The sequence below is a fragment of the Salmo trutta genome, chromosome 30, assembly GCF_901001165.1.
Source record: "Salmo trutta chromosome 30, fSalTru1.1, whole genome shotgun sequence".
Lineage (NCBI taxonomy): Eukaryota > Metazoa > Chordata > Actinopteri > Salmoniformes > Salmonidae > Salmo > Salmo trutta.
The window spans coordinates 34,482,366-34,502,724 of record NC_042986.1 but is presented as its reverse complement, the minus strand read 5'-3'; the positions used below and the strand labels follow the sequence as shown (position 1 = coordinate 34,502,724).

General features: G+C 44.3%; 1 protein-coding gene across 1 annotated transcript in view; it reads left to right on the top strand.

Moving 5' to 3' along the window:
• The window catches only part of LOC115168911 (ERC protein 2-like), a 332,236-nt gene that overhangs the window by 52,288 nt on the left and 259,589 nt on the right, over positions 1-20,359 (top strand). The window contains exons 4-6 of the mRNA XM_029724430.1: positions 2,962-3,030; positions 7,520-7,675; positions 14,663-14,830. Coding sequence (XP_029580290.1) covers positions 2,962-3,030; positions 7,520-7,675; positions 14,663-14,830 — 393 coding nt within the window. The remainder of the gene's footprint in view (positions 1-2,961; positions 3,031-7,519; positions 7,676-14,662; positions 14,831-20,359) is intronic.

Sequence of the window (20,359 nt, the reverse complement as noted above, 5' to 3'; positions counted from 1 at the left end):
CCTTGCATTGTTCTCCTTAAACACACACTCACACACACTCTGCCAGGAAAGGATAACAAGTGGCGAGGATTCTTTGTGTGTGTGTGAGTGTGTGTGTGCGTGTGTGTGTGTGTGTGTGTGTGCGTGTGTGTGTGTGCGTGTGTGCGTGTGTGTACGCGTCCTGGCTCTGTCTGAGACAACCAGTAATCCTCTCACATCCAGAGTGAACACTCTTGACAAGATAAGCCTCACACACTCTCCTTAGTAGAGTCATGTAGGATACATTCACACGTGTGTGTGTGTGTATTACATCTGGGATATAATCATACAAATGGAAGGTCAATTTGGAATTAATATTAGTCTGAGATGTCTGGTGAGTGGTCTGGTCTGGTGAATGGTCTGGTCTGGTGAATGGTCTGGTCTGGTGAATGGTCTGGTCTGGTGAATGGTCTGATCTGGTGAGTGGTCTGGTCTGGTGAATGGTCTGGTCTGGTCTGGTGAATGGTCTGGTTTGGTGAATGGTCTGGTCTGGTGAGTGGTCTGGTCTGGTGAGTGGTCTGGTCTGGTGAATGGTCTGGTCTGGTGAATGGTCTGGTCTGGTGAATGGTCTGGTCTGGTGAATGGTCTGGTCTGGTCTGGTGAATGGTCTGGTCTGGTCTGGTGAATGGTCTGGTCTGGTGAATGGTCTGGTCTGGTGAATGGTCTGGTCTGGTGAGTGGTCTGGTCTGGTGAATGGTCTGGTCTGGTGAATGGTCTGGTCTGGTGAATGGTCTGGTCTGGTGAATGGTCTGGTCTGGTCTGGTGAATGGTCTGGTCTGGTGAATGGTCTGGTCTGGTCTGGTGAATGGTCTGGTCTGGTGAATGGTCTGGTCTGGTCTGGTGAATGGTCTGGTCTGGTGAATGGTCTGGTCTGGTGAATGGTCTGGTCTGGTCTGGTGAATGGTCTGGTCTGGTGAATGGTCTGGTATGGTGAATGGTCTGGTCTGGTGAGTGGTCTTCATCGAGCTCAACTGTTCCTGACTTTTCTGTTTCTGTCTTCTACCACCTGAAACTGTCTCTGTTCGATGGACCTCTACTCTGACACTTGTGGCCCTTGCTATGTACCTTGTGTGTATTTTTGTATTTGAATGCACCTGTCTTTCCATCTTTGTGTGTCTGTGTTTTGTCTTGACTTCTGTCTTGTTGGGAAAAGGTGGTGTCCTGCCTCTTCCAGGCCTTCTGAGGTACTTCACTTTAATGTGATGCCACAACCTGTTGTACACTGATTCAATAGACATCAGTAGTGACTTCCGTAGTGACTTCCATAGTGACTTCCGTAGTGACTTCAGTAGTGACTTCCGTAGTGACTTCAGCAGTGACTTCCGTAGTGACTTCAGTAGTGACTTCCGTAGTGACTTCAGTAGTGACTTCAGTAGTGACTTCAGTAGTGACTTCCGTTGTGACTTCCGTAGTGACTTCAGTAGTGACTTCCGTAGTGACTTCAGTAGTGACTTCAGTAGTGACTTCCGTAGTGACTTCAGTAGTGACTTCCGTAGTGACTTCAGTAGTGACTTCCGTAGTGACTTCCGTAGTGACTTCAGTAGTGACTTCCGTAGTGACTTCAGTAGTGACTTCCGTAGTGACTTCAGTAGTGACTTCAGTAGTGACTTCCGTAGTGACTTCAGTAGTGACTTCCGTAGTGACTTCAGTAGTGACTTCCGTAGTGACTTCCGTAGTGACTTCAGTAGTGCTGCTGGGGTCTTAGAGTAGTGCTAGTATTGCATATCTTTGTGTGAGTGAGTGAGTGTTGTGTGTGTGCCTGTCTGAACTCTGCACTATCCTAGTGAACAAGAACATTACAGAGATATATGAACAGTGGCCATGCTTGTTTCAGTGACATTTATTTTAATGGATCTTAATCTGTCCCTTACTCCCTGTTCAACGTGAAACGAAATACTGTGAGTTTAACTGGCATAGCTGTGTGTGCATGTGTGTCTGTGTTACCATTAATTATTGATAGCAGAAGCTTGCAGATAGCGCATGTGCTAGCTGACAGTGTTGCTAAGCGAATGCTTTAGTGTGTTAGAGAAAGACAGAGGAGAGCAGGAGGGAGTGAGAGAGAGACAAAACACGAAGGGATTGAGAAACCGAGAGACGAGAGAGAGAGAGATGCACCTGTTGCGTCTCCTGCTTTTACCTCTGTTAGCAATAGCACCTCCAGCAATCATCTCTTCCTCGACTAACTAGGGAGAAAGACCGAGAGAAGAGGAGGGAGACAGACTGAAAGAAGAGGAGGAAGACAGGGAGAGAAGGAGCGAAGAGGAGAAGGACAGGGAGAGAAGGAGCGAAGAGGAGAAGGACAGGGAGAGAAGGAGCGAGAGGAGGAGGACAGGGAGAGAAGGAGCGAAGAGGAGGAGGAGGACAGGGAGAGAAGGAGCGAGAGGAGGAGGACAGGGAGAGAAGGAGCGAGAGGAGGAGGACAGGGAGAGAAGGAGCGAGAGGAGGAGGACAGGGAGAGAAGGAGCGAGAGGAGGAGGACAGGGAGAGAAGGAGCGAAGAGGAGAAGGACAGGGAGAGAAGGAGCGAAGAGGAGAAGGACAGGGAGAGAAGGAGCGAGAGGAGGAGGACAGGGAGAGAAGGAGCGAGAGGAGGAGGACAGGGAGAGAAGGAGCGAAGAGGAGAAGGACAGGGAGAGAAGGAGCGAGAGGAGGAGGACAGGGAGAGAAGGAGCGAAGAGGAGGAGGAGGACAGGGAGAGAAGGAGCGAAGAGGAGGAGGAGGACAGGGAGAGAAGAAGCAAACAAGAGCACTTGATAGAGAGGAAGCTTACTGAAGAGTGAGAGATTTTCACAGAAATAACAGATGAAGAGAAAAATGGAGAGAAGGTGTGAGACATAGAATGAGAGGAGAAAGAATGGACAGACCGAGACAGATATACTCTGCCAGTGGTGTATGTGGTAAAATGATGAGTCGTCAAGCTTACTTCTACCGGGTCCCTCCTCAGGAGCTGCACAGGAGGAGCCAGCAGGACCCTACCAAGACTAAGGCCCTGCAGACTGTCATTGATATGAAGGTAAGTCTTACTTGTTGATAGGCCCACATTTAAGTCAGACCGCAACAGTAGTTCATCTAATGATCTGGTATCAGTTTCATAGTGAAACGGAGTGAAATATTGATAGCCTGTAAGGTGAGCACAGTTGATTATCTCACTGAATTCAGGAAAGATCACATTACAAAAGAGCATACATATTATTACAGTACACACACACACACACACACACACACACACACACACACACACACACACACACACACACACACACACACACACACACACACACACACACACACACACCAGTTTAAGAGTGATTGTGTGTTGACTAGGGTCTATATGGGTCCGTGTCCAGGGAAAGACATATTGGCCCATCCAGAGTAGAGCACTTATTCAATTTGTTTCAAATGTCACATATGGAAGCTTTCACTCTCATCTTAGGCCTTTGAAGTCAGTAGGAGCTGTGAAAAATGCAGTTGACTCCACATGCAAGCACACACGCACACACACACACACAAACACACACACACACACACACACACACACACACACACACACACACACACACACACACACACACACACACACACACACACACACACACACACACACACACACACACACACACGCTTTGTGTTAATTCAGCACATGCCTCTACCAAGTGTGGTTTATAGCTAAACCACAGTTATTTTTCGCACATTTTACCATTTGTCCTCCCATTTACAGATCACACATTTTAGGAGGAGGAAGTGGATTTAGTTGTTGAAGCAGCATTTCTTCATTGCTGAGGGAATAGTAGAGAGAAACAATAAAATAAACATTGATATGAGGGAATAGTAGAGAGAAACAATAAAATAAACATTAATATGAGGGAAGAGTAGAGAGAAACAATAAAATAAACATTGATATGAGGGAATAGTAGAGAGAAACAATAAAATAAACATTAATATGAGGGAAGAGTAGAGAGAAACAATAACATAAACATTGATATAAGCAGAAGAACCAGTCAGATTAGAGTGAGATGTTTTCAATGGTGTTTAGAGGTTGGTACACGGAGTGTGTGTATGGTTATGTGTGTTATGTTCTGTGTGTAAGGTTCTGTGTATTAGGTTCTGTGTCTTATGTTCTGTGTGTAAGGTTCTGTGTGTTATGGTCTGTGTATTAGGTTCTGTGTGTAAGGTTCTGTGTGTAAGGTTCTGTGTGTAAGGTTTGGTGTGTTAGGTTCTGTGTGTTAGGTTCTGTGTGTAAGGTTCTGTGTGTAAGGTTCTGTGTGTTATGTTCTGTGTGTAAGGTTCTGTGTATTAGGTTCTGTGTCTTATGTTCTGTGTGTAAGGTTCTGTGTGTTATGGTCTGTGTATTAGGTTCTGTGTGTAAGGTTCTGTGTGTAAGGTTCTGTGTGTAAGGTTCTGTGTATAATGTTCTGTGTGTAAGGTTCTGTGTATTAGGTTCTGTGTGTTAGTCATGAGAGCAAAGTGTTGTGACTTCTGAGTGAATATAACGTGTGTTATGTTGCAATTTGTGTTTTATTTTGTTGTTTGTGGCAATGTGTGTGTTATGTTGTTGGTGCTGAGACAAGTGTGTTGTGTTGTAATGAGTGTCTGAGACGTGTGTATTTGTGTTGTGTAATTTCAGACCACAGCACCCCCTTTCTGTTTTGATCCTGATGTTATCTGGCAGGTACAGTAATAGTAACTGGTTGTTCCTCATCCCTCTTCTAATCTGCTCAATTCTCCTCCCATGGCAATCCTCAATACAAGATACAATGTGTAATACAGCCTTTATCAATCCTCAATACATGACACACCTCTACAATGTGTAATACAGCCTTTATCAAGCCTCAATACATGATACACCTCTACAATGTGTAATACAGCCTTTATCATCCCTCAATACATGACACACCTCTACAATGTGTAATACAGCCTTTATCAATCCTCAATACATGACACACCTCTACAATGTGTAATACAGCCTTTATCAATCCTCAATACATGATACACCTCTACAATGTGTAATACAGCCTTTATCATCCCTTAATACATGACACACCTCTACAATGTGTAATACAGCCTTTATCAATCCTCAATACATGACACACCTCTACAATGTGTAATACAGCCTTTATCATCCCTCAATACATGACACACCTCTACAATGTGTAATACAGCCTTTATCATCCCTCAATACATGATACACCTCTACAATGTGTAATACAGCCTTTATCAATCCTCAAAACATGATACATCTCTACAATGTGTAATACAGCCTTTATCAAGCCTCAATACATGACACACCTCTACAATGTGTAATACAGCCTTTATCAATCCTCAATACATGACACACCTCTACAATGTGTAATACAGCCTTTATCAATCCTCAATACATGACACACCTCTACAATGTGTAATACAGCCTTTATCAACCCTCAATACATGACACACCTCTACAATGTGTAATACAGCCTTTATCAATCCTCAATACATGACACACCTCTACAATGTGTAATACAGCCTTTATCAATCCTCAATACATGACACACCTCTACAATGTGTAATACAGCCTTTATCAATCCTCAATACATGATACACCTCTACAATGTGTAATACAGCCTTTATCATCCCTCAATACATGACACACCTCTACAATGTGTAATACAGCCTTTATCAATCCTCAATACATGATACACCTCTACAATGTGTAATACAGCCTTTATCAATCCTCAATACATGATACACCTCTACAATGTGTAATACAGCCTTTATCAATCCTAAATGTGTATTGTCTCTACTGCAGGCTGTGATTGTACAGTAGTCTGTCTGTCAGTCACTATTCTCTCCCTGCACGTTGGTTTCTAACCCCAGACAGTTGGAGTGAAACATGATGAGATTCTGCATCCCAACATGAACTGAACATGGGGTAGCAAGTAGAATAAATCATAATTAATGTGTTGGAAATGGCCTTTACAATCACATGTTTTGCCAAAGGTGGAACTGTGTTGAGATATGACCCCCTATTTTCTGTATAGGTTATTTTCACTTCCTTGGTTTCTCTGTGTGTAATCTCTGTGTGTAATCTCTGTGTGTAAGGTTCTGTGTGTAATCTCTGTGTGTAAGGTTCTGTGTGTAAGGTTCTGTGTGTAATCTCTGTGTGTAATCTCTGTGTGTAATCTGTGTAATCTCTGTGTGTAAGGTTATGTGTGTAATCTCTGTGTGTAAAGTTCTGTGTGTAATCTCTGTGTGTAAGGTTCTGTGTGTAATCTCGGTGTGTAATCTCTGTGTGTAAGGTTCTGTGTGTAATCTCTGTGTGTAAGGTTCTGTGTGTAATCTCTGTGCGTAAGGTTCTGTGTGTAATCTCTGTGTGTAATCTCTGTGTGTAAGGTTCTGTGTGTAATCTCTGTGTGTAAGGTTCTGTGTGTAATCTCTGTGCGTAAGGTTCTGTGTGTAATCTCTGTGTGTAAGGTTCTGTGTGTAAGGTTCTGTGTGTAATCTCTGTGTGTAATCTCTGTGTGTAATCTCTGTGTGTAATCTCTGTGTGTAAGGTTCTGTGTGTAAGGTTCTGTACATGGTGTGTTTTGTCAGATTTGAGAGGAACACATGAGATGATGCTGCTGTGTTGCTGTTTTGGATTCGTCTGCTTTGTGTGTCTTTCTCTGCATGTGTATTCATATAGCTACTGTAACACACAGACTGTAACACAAAGACTAGCTTGGGGCAAGGGGTATAGTTTGGGGTGGATGTGTGTGTGAGCACAGGTTTGTGAATTGGGTGTAGGCATGCAGGATGTAAAATCGTGTGTGTGTGTGTGTGTGTGTGTGCATGTAGGATGGTATACAGTATATCATAGTGTATGTTGGGGCGTCGGTGGAGGATGTCAGTAGAGTTGTTGTAATGGAGGTCAGATGCTTGAATGCAGACTGAGGTTTCTACCGATGCCATCATACAATCTGCTTCCATTTATTCCATTACCTTCTCGTCTTCTCCAAGGTTTACCATTTAACGTGTGTCTGATCTTATGGAGCTAAACAAGCTCAGGACCTTTCCCATTCCCTCATAGATACTGTGCATGCCGGAACAAATACAACCTGCTTTGTCACTATGTAGAACTCTGGCCTTTATCTAGCCATTCCTATTCAGGCCAGTCACTGGTTCAGTTGTATGTTCTAGCTAGGACAGAGGTCTGTTTTGGTCTGTGTGTCAGTCTAGCTCTATAACACATCTGTCTTTTCAGCTAATAATATAGATTGGTATCTATCTCACTCACACTGTCCCATTTAGCTCTCTGTGTGTCTCTGGGCACGACGTCATGTCTGCTTGCACTCCTGTCTCTTGTTCTCTTTTCTGTTTCTCTTTTTTGTGATCAACCCTTTATTCAACTTTGAGAGGCAGACTCAGTGTCGACCCTTGCCCTCTCGACTCTACCTCCTTTCTGTTTACACCTTTTACAAACCATCATGGCCTTGTCTGTGGCTGACGTGGGTGTCTCCCCCTCTTGGCTGCTGTATGTACTGTAGGACACTAAGATATCATCTCTGGAGAGGAACATCCGAGACCTGGAGGATGAGGTCCAGTTGATGAAGACCAGCGGGCTGCTCCACCCTGGCGACCGCCTGGATGAACTCAAACACATGGAGGTCTACAAAAGCCACTCCAAGTTCATGAAGAAACAGGTAGCGAGATACTCACTGGTCTAGTGTCACTCTGCTTGACATCTCCGCATGTTGCTATGGTTGTGTATGTCGCTTCTGCATGGTTGTGAAGAAGCCAAGTATCACGTCAACGGCACTGTTAACTGCGCATGTGTTGACTGCATGTGTCTATGTTTTCTTATTTACTGGGCTCTGTGCATGTCACTACCATGTCTCTACTGTATGTGTCTCCTTCAACTTCATGAAGACCAAGGTAAAAAATCTAATCTCCAGTCCTATCCACTGCATGTCTCAACCATACAGTTGAAGTCGGAAGTTTACATATTCTTAGGTTGAAGTCATTAAAACTAGTTTTTCAACCACTCCACACATTTCTTGTTAACAAACTATGCATTTGGCAAGTCGGTTAGGACATCTACTTTGTGCATGACACAAGTAATTTTTCCAACAATTGTTTACAGACAGATTATTTCACTTATAAATCACTGTATCACAATTCCAGTGGGTCAGAAGTTTAAACTAAGTTGACTGCCTTTAAACAGCTTGAAAAATTCCAGAAATTGATGTCATGGCTTTAGAAGCTTCTGATAGGGTAATTGGCATCATTTGAGCCAATTGGAGGTGTACCTGTGGATGTATTTCAAGGCCTACCTTCAAACTCAGTGCCTCTTTGCTTGACATCATGGGAAAATCAAAAGAAATCAGCCAAGACCTCAGAAAAACAAACAAAAACCACAAATCTGGTTCATCCTTGGGAGCAATTTCCAAATGCCTGAAGGTACCACGTTCATCTGTACAAACAATAGTACGCAAGTATAAACACCATGGGACCACGCAGCCGTCATACCGCTCAGGAAGGAGACGAGTTCTGTCTCCTAGAGATGAACGTACTTTGGTGTGAAAAGTGCAAATCAATCCCAGAACAACAGCAAAGGACCTTGTGAAGATGCTGGAGGAAACAGGAACAAAAATATCTATATCCATAGTAAAACGAGTCCTACATAACCTGAATGGAAGAAGCAAAATGAGTCCTACATAACCAGCAAGGAAGAAGCCACTGCTCCAAAACTGCCATAAAAAAGCCAGACTACGGTTTGCAACTGCACATGGTGACAAAGAGTGTACTTTTTGGAGAAATGTCCTCTGGTCTGATGAAACCAAAATAGAACTGTTTGGCCATAATGACCATCGTTATGTTTGGAGGAAAAAGGGGGAGGCTTGCAAGCCGAAGAACAACATCCCAACCGTGATGCGGGGGTGGCAGCATCATGTGGTGGGGGTGCTTTGCTGCCGAAGGGACTGGTGCACTTCACAAAATAGATGGAATTATGAGGAAGGAAAATTATGTGGATATATTGATGCAACATCTCAAGACATCAGTCAGGAAGTTAAAGCTTGGTCGCAAATGGGTCTTCCAAATGAACAATGACCCCAAGCATACTTCCAAAATGGTTTAAGGGCAACAAAGTCAAGGTATTGGAGTGGCCATCACAAAGCCCTGACCTCAATCCTGTAGAAAATTTGTGGGCAGAATTGAAAAGATGTGTGCGAGCAAGGAGGCCTACAAACCTGACTCAGTTACACCAGCTTTGTCAGGAGGAATGGGCCAAAATTCACCTTGCGGAAGGTTACTCAAAACGTTTGACCCAAGTTAAACAATTTAAAGGCAATGCTACCAAATACTAATTGAGTTTATGTAAACTTCTGACCCACTGGGAATGTGATGAAAGAAATAAAAGTTGAAATAAATCATTATCTTTACTTTAATTCTGACATTTCACATTCTTAAAATAAAGTGGTGATCCTAACTGACCTAAGACAGGGAATTTTTACTGGGATTAATTGTCAGGAATTGTGAAAAACTGAGTTTAAATGTATTTGGCTAAGGTGTATGTAAAGCTTCCAACTTCAACTGCACGTCTACTGCAAGGTGTCACATCACCTGTATTCTGCGTGCCTCTACTGTTGTCTGAGCGAAACCTTTGTGTTTCTACTGTCTCTGGTCAAAACTTTCTGGCTTTTCAGCCGAGACCCAAAAGGATTGAGCCGTCACTCACTTTGGAAAAATCTTGACTGAACCAACTATTTCACCAAACTGTCTTCACTTCTTGTCGCCGCCATGGCACAGCTTTTCGGCTTCAGCTTTTACTTCTCTTCCAGCTCTCCATGGAAAACACAAGCCATATCGGTTTACAGGTGATGGTGTCCATTTGCACTACTTCCTTTGTCAGACAGGAAGCTGCAGGTTTATAAGAGCAAGGTCCGGTTTCTCTGGTGCAAGCGCTCTCTAATGGTTTATTAATACATACCCACACACGCTGTCCAGTAAACACCAAGCATCAATAATAATACTGTACTCTAAATGGTACATCCAATATTCCGCCGGTGTATCAACATGAAGCATTTCTTTGAATGGGAACGTCTGCTCTAATTGCTTTATGGGGTGATGAATGGAGGTATATGAAAGGCCAGTGGTTTAATAACATCAGAGTTGGGTTTCAGAGCTCTGTGTGAGTGTCTGTGATGGCCCGGGGTCGATGAGTAGCGTTTCATGTGAAAATGTTTGTTTGATTTGTTAATGGGGGTCTTTGTAGGCCCCATTTGACAGTGCATTGGGGAAGTTTCTGATGCAATCATAAAGGGATGTTTTTATGAATGGGGCTTTGACAGATGGCTATGAGCTAACAACAGCAGAGGAAGGAGCTCTCTCCTCACGGAGACTGGCCTGGAATGATAGAATTCATACTGACGGTTGGAGTTTGGTGTCAGACGCCTCGTCTTTCTACACACACACACACACACACACACACACACACACACACACACACACACACACACACACACACACACACACACACACACACACACACACACACACACACACCACAGACACACACACACACACACACACACACAGAGTCATATTTATCACATGTATCCCTCGTCTACAGTATCTCCCTGGGACATGGTCTTTCAGCGCGTGGGAGGTTGGTGGTGAGCTGAGGAGGAATCAAATAGGGGGACATTGATAAGAGGAGGACAGGCTGCTCTGATGAAGGGACAGGACAGCCTCTCTGGGTCTTTGGTTTCCTCTGCTCCTCACTGGGCTGTTTATCTGGGTCAAAGCCCCCACCAGGTCTGACCTAGTAGTATACTATCCTGTATACAGAGCCTTCAGAATGTATTCAGAGAATTTAAAATGGATTAAATGTAGATGTTGTGTTCCAGCCTGAATTTAAAATGGATTAAATGTAGATGTTGTGTTCTAGCCTGAATTTAAAATGGATTAAATGTAGATGTTGTGTTCCAGCCTGAATTTAAAATGGATTAAATGTAGATTTTGTGTCCCAGGCCTACACACAATACCCCATAATGTCAAAGTGGAATTATGTTGTTTTTTTAGTTTATGTTTATTTTTTAGTTTAGTTTATTAATTACAAATGAAAAGCTGAAATGTCTTGAGTAAATAAGTATTCAACCCCTTTGTCATGGCAAGCCTAAATAAGTCCAGCACTAAAGATTTGCTTAACAGGTCACATAATAAGTTGCATGGACTCTGTGTACAATAATCGTTTTTAACATGATTTTTGAATGACTACATCATCTCTGTACCCCAAACATGTACGGTCCCTCAAACACAGATTCAACCACAAAGACTAAGGATGTTTTCAAATTCCTCGCAAAAAAGGGCATCTGTTGGTAGATGGGTAAAAAAAGATTGAATATCCTTTTGAGCATGCTGAAGTTATTAATTACACTATGGATGGTGTATCAATACACCCAGTCACTACAAAGATACAGTAGAGGCGTCCTTCCTTACAGTTGCCAGAGAGGAAGGAAACTGCTCAGGGATTTTGGTGATTTTAAAACAGTTAAGAGTTTAATGGCTGTGGATGGATCAACAACATTGCAGTTACTCCACAATACTAACATAATTGACAGAGTGAAAAGAAGGAACCTGTACTGAATAAAAAATATTCCAAAACATGCATCCTGTTTGCAACAAGGCACTAAAGTAATACTGCCAAAAAATGTGGCAAAGCAATTTACTTTTTTTTCCTGAATACAAAGTGTTAGTTTTGGGGCAAATACAATACAAGACATTATTGAGTACCACTCTCCATATTTTTATTCATGGTGGTGGCTGCATCATGTTATGGGTGTGCTTGTAATTGTTAAGGATTGGGGAGTTTTTCAGGATGAAAAAGAAACGGAATGGAAATAAGCACAGGCAAAATCCTAGAAAACCTTGTTGTCTGCTTTTCAGCAGACACTGGGAGATGAATTCACCTTTCAGCAGGACAATAACACAAATAATCTACACTGGAGTTGCTTACCAAGAAGACAGTGGATGTTCCAAGTTACAGTTTTTACTTAAATATGCTTGAAATTCTATGGCAAGACCTGAAAATTGTTGTCTGGCAATTATCAACAACCAATTTGACAGAGCTTGAATAATTTACAAAAGAATAATGGGCAAACTGGGCTCCCGAGTGGCCCAGCAGTCTAAGGCACTGCATCGCAGTGCAAGATGCTTCACTACAGTCCCTGGTTCGAATCCAGGCTTTATCACATCTGGCTGTGATTAGGAGTCCCATAGGACGGCACACAATTGGCCCAGCGTCGTCCGGGTTTGGCCGTCATTGTAAATATGAATTTGTTCTTAACTGACTTGTCTAGTTAAATGAAATAAAATAAATAATGTTACATAATCGAGGTGTGAAAAAAAATGTAATCTTACACTTTGACATTACAGAGTATTTTGTGTAGATTGTTGACAAAAAAGAACAATTAAATCCATTTTAATCCCACTTTGTAACAACAAAATGTAGATAAAGTAAAGGGGTATGAACACTTTGAAGCAGTGGAACTTCACTTCTACGAGAGTAAGTGTAAAGCTCGATGTGATGCTAGGTCAGTGTAAGGTAGTGATGGCGTGTAGCTTAGTGATGCTAGGTCAGTATAAGGTAGTGATGGCGTGTAGCTTAGTGATGCTAGGTCAGTGTAAGGTAGTGATGGCGTGTAGCTTAGTGATGCTAGGTCAGTGTAAGGTAGTGATGGCGTGTAGCTTAGTGATGCTAGGTCAGTGTAAGGTAGTGATGGCGTGTAGCTTAGTGATGCTAGGTCAGTGTAAGGTAGTGATGGCGTGTAGCTTAGTGATGCTAGGTCAGTGTAAGGTAGTGATGGCGTGTAGCTTAGTGATGCTAGGTCAGTGTAAGGTAGTGATGGCGTGTAGCTTAGTGATGCTAGGTCAGTGTAAGGTAGTGATGGCGTGTAGCTTAGTGATGCTAGGTCAGTGTAAGGTAGTGATGGCGTGTAGCTTAGTGATGCTAGGTCAGTGTAAGGTAGTGATGGCGTGTAGCTTAGTGATGCTAGGTCAGTGTAAGGTAGTGATGGCGTGTAGCTTAGTGATGCTAGGTCAGTATAAGGTAGTGATGGCGTGTAGCTTAGTGATGCTAGGTCAGTATAAGGTAGTGATGGCGTGTAGCTTAGTGATGCTAGGTCAGTGTAAGGTAGTGATGGCGTGTAGCTTAGTGATGCTAGGTCAGTGTAAGGTAGTGATGGCGTGTAGCTTAGTGATGCTAGGTCAGTGTAAGGTAGTGATGGTGTGTAGCTTAGTGATGCTAGGTCAGTGTAAGGTAGTGATGGCGTGTAGCTTAGTGGTTGTTTTTGTGTTTTTGTCTCCGTAGGTATCAGGCCGTGTGTCAGTGGGCCTGGGCTCCTCCAGGGCCGGGGCCCCCCCACCACACTTAGACACCCACCCCACCTTCCTCCTCTCCCAGCAGCCCTGGATAGCTGACTGCTCAGCAGAAGTACCCCTCTTTTACCTTCTCTCGTTCATATCTCTCCCGTTTCTTTTTCTCTCTTTACTCTTCTCCCCATCTCCATTACACACTCTCTCCACTTTCTCTTCCCCTTTCTATCCCCTCCACTCTCCATCTTACATCTTACCTCTTACTGTCTCTTCTCTCATATCTCCCATTCTACTCTTCTCTCTCTTTTTGCCTGTTTCTCTCTCTCTCTCCATCTCTCCACCACTCTCCCCCTCTCTCTCTCTCTCCATCTCTCTCTCTCCATCTCTATCCCCGTCTCTCAGAGTAAAAGGTGATTGGCCCAGCTTTCTCTATCCCTCTCAGAATTCTAAAGTCATGACATGCTCCCCACTGAGCACCACAATTAACAAATCTCCCTCAGAAATCAACCTCTCACATTTTTGGCACTGGAGTGCAGATGACAATCTTTGTGCGCATAGCTAGCCCACTCACAGAAAAAACACGGAGGGGGGACAAAATACGAACTGGTCCATTTGATTTCCTTAGTGGTTGTTCTGTGCTGTTCTTTCAGCTCTTTCCCTTCAATTACACAATTTCAAAAACGATCAGTAATCTTGCAGATATTTGTGTGTAATACAGCTTCTCAGAACTATTTTTCTCCCCCTACGAGTGTTTTTCCTTGTCTCAGTTTGGGTGTTTGGACTGTTGTTTCCATGGGGCCTGTAGTAGTAGGAGTGTGTCTTGGATAGAGAAACATTCTAGTCTTCTAGAGGATGAATCATTATTGCCCTCTGTGTGTATTCGAGAGTGTGTGCGTCCACGTTTGCCCTCCACGTTGTGTTTATGTACTCAACAACGTCTCCAAGGTGATTGTGGAGGTTGGAGGATATGTGTCACGTCCACAAATTGACGGTGGGAGAAGAATTACCAAACTTTGACCTAAGAGATTCTATATTTTCTCTGGAGCAGAAAATACAAACATTTGACCTCTCAACCAAACCTGAGCTGCATGTTTTATCAGCATGATTCTCTATATATCTCCTGTCAGTCCTCTGAAGGTGTGTGTTCTATGTGTTGGTCTGATGTGTTGGTCTGATGTGTTCTATGTGTTAGTCTGATGTATTCTGGGTTTGAGTTGTGTGTAATAGGTCTTTGAGGAGCTTTCGGTTTTGCTCCATTCAGAATTGCTAAGGTATTTTATTATGGTTTAATGTGTGTGTGTTGTGACTGACAGGTAGACCAGCAGAAGCAGGAGCTGAATAAGAAGGAATCAGAGATGCAGGCCCTACAGACCAAACTGGATGCTCTGACCAACCAGAACTCAGACTGCAAACAGCACATAGAGGTGCTCAAAGAATCACTCAGCGCCAAGGAGCAACGCTCTACCACACTGCAGACTGAGGTGAGAGTGTTTAAAATACTGCGCACACACACACGCAGGCTGGCAGGCTAGGGAGAGGCCTGTGCAGATCTTACCTAGTCAGGGCCTTCCATTTAGTCTGTCTGGCCTAGTGCATTGGGTCTGTCTGGGAGAAAGAGCAACAAGCTCACGGGTTGACCAATTTGACTTCAGAATCTGACTTTTTTCCACGTTTCTCCAAACGTCCAATTTCGAAGTTGCTCCAAATGTCAAAATGTGGATGTGATTTGGACACCCTAGGTTGCGACTGTGACTCCTCCTTCTTCATGCGGCTCCTCTCCCAGATAAGGATTGAAACCCCAACAAAATGAAACAAGTGTCTGGCACTGGGCTACAACACCATAGCAAAACCCACGCCTAGTCAATGGTAATAGCGCTCACTGTTGCCCCTAGTGGCGGGTTTTAAAGGTATCTCAAGATGTCCTCAGGACATGGACCAACGTCCAATTTCTAAGTAAATCTTGAGCGACTTGGCAGGAGAGAAACTGAGGGAGGCTGAGGGAGACTGGCAGTGTTTTCATCTCTCTGTCTTTGAAGTCTGGGGGTCTAATGATTTTATAAGATGGGGGGTGAGGAGGGGGAAGGTTAGCATTTTTCTCCAAACTTCTGTGGAGTTGGAAGCGATACTTTAGATGTCTTTGTGCGCGGCAGCGGAGAGCGGCTCACTAACGATGTCCACTCTTCATTACAGGAAGCAATTTGGGCCGAAATTAGGGCTAATAGTCTATACATGTGCAAGGAATTTTGGCGTAGGGGTGAGCTGAATACATCATACTTAAACGCCCACAAGAGCTGGAGCTGAAAGACGATGCCCATAGCTCACCCATGATGTTGCACAACGATTTAAGTCAATAAGTCATAATGTTAGTCAAAGTATGAAGTGGGAAATCTGTGTCAATGCATTGTTTTTCCCTATGCTAATCAGTTTCAGTCTACATTTATTCAGGGCTGGGTTTTATTTTAAAGTTACCACCCACCACCATGCCATTGTTTATTAATCAGAAACACTAGCAAAGAGTTTCTGATGAATACTTTTCACTTATTTTTTAGGTAGTCTGTATATATAGCGTGGCCAAATCCATTCATCTTGGGGCGACAGGGGGAGCGGGGCTCCAAAATTCAATATCACATGCAATTTTTTATATGTAAAAACATTTTATAAATAGTAGAATTGCATGGGATATTGCATTTTAGAACCCTGCTCCCCCCGTGGCCCCAAGATGAATGGTTTTGACCACACTAGAAAACCAAGTATCTATCCTATTATGAAAAAGCACCCGCAAAAGAAAATTCCACAAGTTTATTTATTTTGTTGTGCTGTTGTTACATTTGTATTGGTGTTTCGTGTCTGATGCGGTGTTGTTACATATCATTTACAGTGTTCATCATAAGAAAAGTCATTACTTCCCCGAGCTGTGAGAACCATGGCATGAGCATGGGGCTGACTTGGCATTGCTGTAGCGCCGCCGAATAGCCTGCCAACAGCCTACCAAAGTTGCACTGTGGCCATTACAATGTAGAAAAACATTTCTCTAGTCCAACATATTACCGAAGCTTCATCTGATTCTTTCTTTTTCTATGGCGGATTTGCGGCCACAATTTATGGAAGATGGCAAAGTCAAATATACTGGTTTCCCCAATCCATCTGTGGCAAAGTTTTCACTAAATGCTTATGACAAATCCAGCTCCAGAACCAGCCATAACCTAGCCAGTTGGCTAATCTTTTGAATATGGTGTCACAAAACAGATAACATTAGCTAGCTAGATAAGGTTAGCATGCTAGCTACACTGACAGCTGTCAGTGCCCTACTTGTTGTTATTGGCCCACTCCATATGGAAATCAGCACAATGTTCCCACACTCAGTTCAGGTAATATGTATTAGAAGCCTGCGTCATTCTTCTGAGGTGGAACCTAAACGAGAATTTACGCTCTAGGACAGGATTTAACGTTGAAATAGGGGCTGCATTGCCCTCTGGTGGGGGTCTTTTCAAATAATTTTGTGGGTGGGTGTGTGTGAGATTGTGTGTTTGACAGAGGGTCAATATATAATTGGATGTAATGCACCTGACATTTGACACTTCACTCTAACATGAGAGGCTGCTGGGATATGGATGGCCCCAATGGGATCTGACGGCCCTGAACTCACCCCCCCCCCCCCATATCCTCCTCTGTCCTTGTGGCCATCAGTTTATCTTGCCCTCCAGCTCTACCAGAGTAGATCAAAGCCCTCCAGCTCTACCAGAGTAGATCAAAGCCCTCCAGCTCTACCAGAGTGGATCAAAGCCCTCCAGCTCTACCAGAGTAGATCAAAGCCCTCCAGCTCTACCAGAGTAGATCAAAGCCCTCCAGCTCTATCAGAGTGGATCAAAGCCCTCCAGCTCTATCAGAGTGGATCAAAGCCCTCCAGCTCTATCAGAGTGGATCAAAGCCCTCCAGCTCTATCAGAGTAGATCAAAGCCCTCCAGCTCTATCAGAGTGGATCAAAGTCCTCCAGCTCTACCAGAGTAGATCAAAGTCCTCCAGCTCTACCAGAGTGGATCATTGCCCTCCAGCTCTATCAGAGTGGATCAGTCCTCCAGCTCTATCAGAGTAGATCAAAGTCCTCCAGCTCTATCAGAGTGGATCAAAGCCCTCCAGCTCTATCAGAGTGGATCAAAGTCCTCCAGCTCTATCAGAGTGGATCAAAGCCCTCCAGCTCTATCAGAGTGGATCAAAGCCCTCCAGCTCTATCAGAGTAGATCAAAGCCCTCCAGCTCTATCAGAGTGGATCAAAGCCCTCCAGCTCTATCAGAGTAGATCAAAGTCCTCCAGCTCTATCAGAGTGGATCAAATTCCTCCAGCTCTATCAGAGTGGATCAAAGTCCTCCAGCTCTACCAGAGTGGATCAAAGTCCTCCAGCTCTACCAGAGTGGATCAAAGTCCTCCAGCTCTACCAGAGTGGATCATTGCCCTCCAGCTCTACCAGAGGAGATCAAAGTCCTCCAGCTCTACCAGAGTAGATCAAAGTCCTCCAGCTCTACCAGAGTGGATCATTGCCCTCCAGCTCTACCAGAGTGGATCATTGCCCTCCAGCTGTACCAGAGTAGATCAAAGCCCTCCAGCTCTACCAGAGTGGATCAAAGCCCTCCAGCTCTACCAGAGTGGATCATTGCCCTCCAGCTCTACCAGAGTGGATCATTGCCCTCCAGCTCTACCAGAGTGGGTCAATGCCTCACAGCCAGGTTCCATAGAGGCTGACAGTCAAGATACTGACTCACTCAGGGTAGGAGGGGTAAAGGGAGGGCCACAGATCCACAGACAGGCAGCCACTCTGGTATGGAAAAGAAGAGATGGCTAGAGAGAACAGACGATGCAGTGTTGATTTGAGGGAAGTAGAGAATCAAGGAAGACATAATAGAATGGAATGGAAGAATGGAAGTGCATTTATCAGTCCGTCAAAGTTAAGGACCGCTCCTAAATGGGGTTGATTGAATCACTCTCTTGGTTTTCCTCTGTGGGAATGGAAAAAGATGTGTGTCTCTGTGTGTGTTTAAGCACAGCATTGTGGAGGGTGCAGTTGGAGAATTCAGAGGGGTGTACCACTGTTTGCTGGAGAGTTAGTATCACAGTTTAACTTTGAAAAGGTACAACAATAATGACTCAATGCAGCGTTTTACCATGCTGTCTTTGTAAACCGGCTAAAACTGGAGTTGATCCCGTCCCTGATGCCTGCAGAGAAGTGGCTCTGTTGTGTTCAGCAGTGGGGGCTATGGGTCGGCCCACTCTGAGCCTCGTGCTGCGACCATGTTGATAAATCACAGTGTGAAAATGAGTCCCACCTGTGCAACTGGCCTCCACAAAGGAGCCGGCAGGAGCCGACTTGTCCGCCAGGTCACCGGCACAGCCAGGGGGGGAAACAGGAAAACACCCGCCACTCAAACCATGTCACAACACCGGGTCACCGGCACAGCCATAGGGGGAAACAGGAAAACACCCGCCACTCAAACCATGTCACAACACCGGGTCGCAGTATGTGGCAGGGCCAGCGACTGTGTTTGCGGTCGAGCACTCATAAACCCTGGCGACCCCAAACCATGTCACACACACACAACCCCAACCTTGTGCAAATACACGTCAGTTTTATGGTGCCCTTTTAAAATCCAATGAGAGTTGGATTACCACCTTTCATAGTTGTCTCTAAAATCATCAGCTGTGAAGTGCTTTTGTTTGACATTGTTCGTTATCCAGGTTTGTGTGTGTGCATATGCGTGTGCTTGTGTGTGTATGCGTGTGTGTGCATGGTAGTAACCCCAGTAGGGGTGTGTCTGTGTTGTTGTTTCCTGATCTCTGTGTGATGAATGGCCTGCATGGGTAGTGAGTCGTGAAAAGAGATGTGGTCTGAACCATGCTAACACAGAAACATGTAGGCTCACCCTATTCTGGTCTCTCGCTCACTTTCTTTTTGTCTCTGTCTCTGTCTCACTCTGTCTCTGTCTCTCACACTTTCTTTTTGTCTTTCTCTCTCTGTCTCTCGCTTTCTTTTTGTCTTTTTGTCTCTCTCTCTCTCTCTCTCTCTCTCTCTCTCTCTCTCTCTCTCTTTTTGTCTCTGGCTCTGTCTTTCTCTCTTTCTTTTTGTCTCTGTCTGTCTCTCTCTCTCTGTCTCTCATCTGAGGATGTTGAGGCAGGTGAGATCCTTCATATGGTAGGAACCAGGAAGTAAATTGACTGTAAAAGTCAGGATTAACCCAATGCCAGGAATACATCAAATATATCCTAACCCCTTACCAATAGAGTTGGTTTGAACTGGTCTGGACTGGAACTGGGGTTTCGTGATTTGTTACGATGCTGTTGACCATTTTAAACGGATTTGACCTAGTTTGAACCGCCTCAAATGGGTTTGGAACTCATTTGACCTGGTTCGACCGCTGTGACCGTTCTCCGGCCGTCCTCTGTTCCTGTGTTCCGTCAGTGTGGTTTGGGACGTGGTGTTAGCTGTGGAGTGTAAGGGCCCCCAGAACAAACATGGTGCGGTCCAAAGTAAAGCCCCCGCGTACAGGAGAGGCCATGTGGAAAAACCATAAAGAGGAGTTATAGGGGTCAGAGTGGGGATGAGATATTTAATGGTTTACACAGAGGGAGACGTAAACATGTGTGAGGCTGAACACACATCACAAATGGTAAAATACACACACACACATTGCATGCTCCAAAACACATACTGCACGCTCAAACACACAACATACTACATCATTAACTTTGCAGTCCTCCCAGATCTCTCTCTCTCTCTCACACACACACACACACACACACACACACACACACACACACACACACACACACACACACACACACACACACACACACACACACACACACACACACACTGCCCACCCATGATACATTTCCTATAGTGCCTAATGTCCGTGTAACAGGTGTGTGTTGTTGGCTTTAAACTGTAGGTGGTCAGGAGGTCAGTAAGCACACATATACGTATGCACACACACACACACACACACACACACACACACACA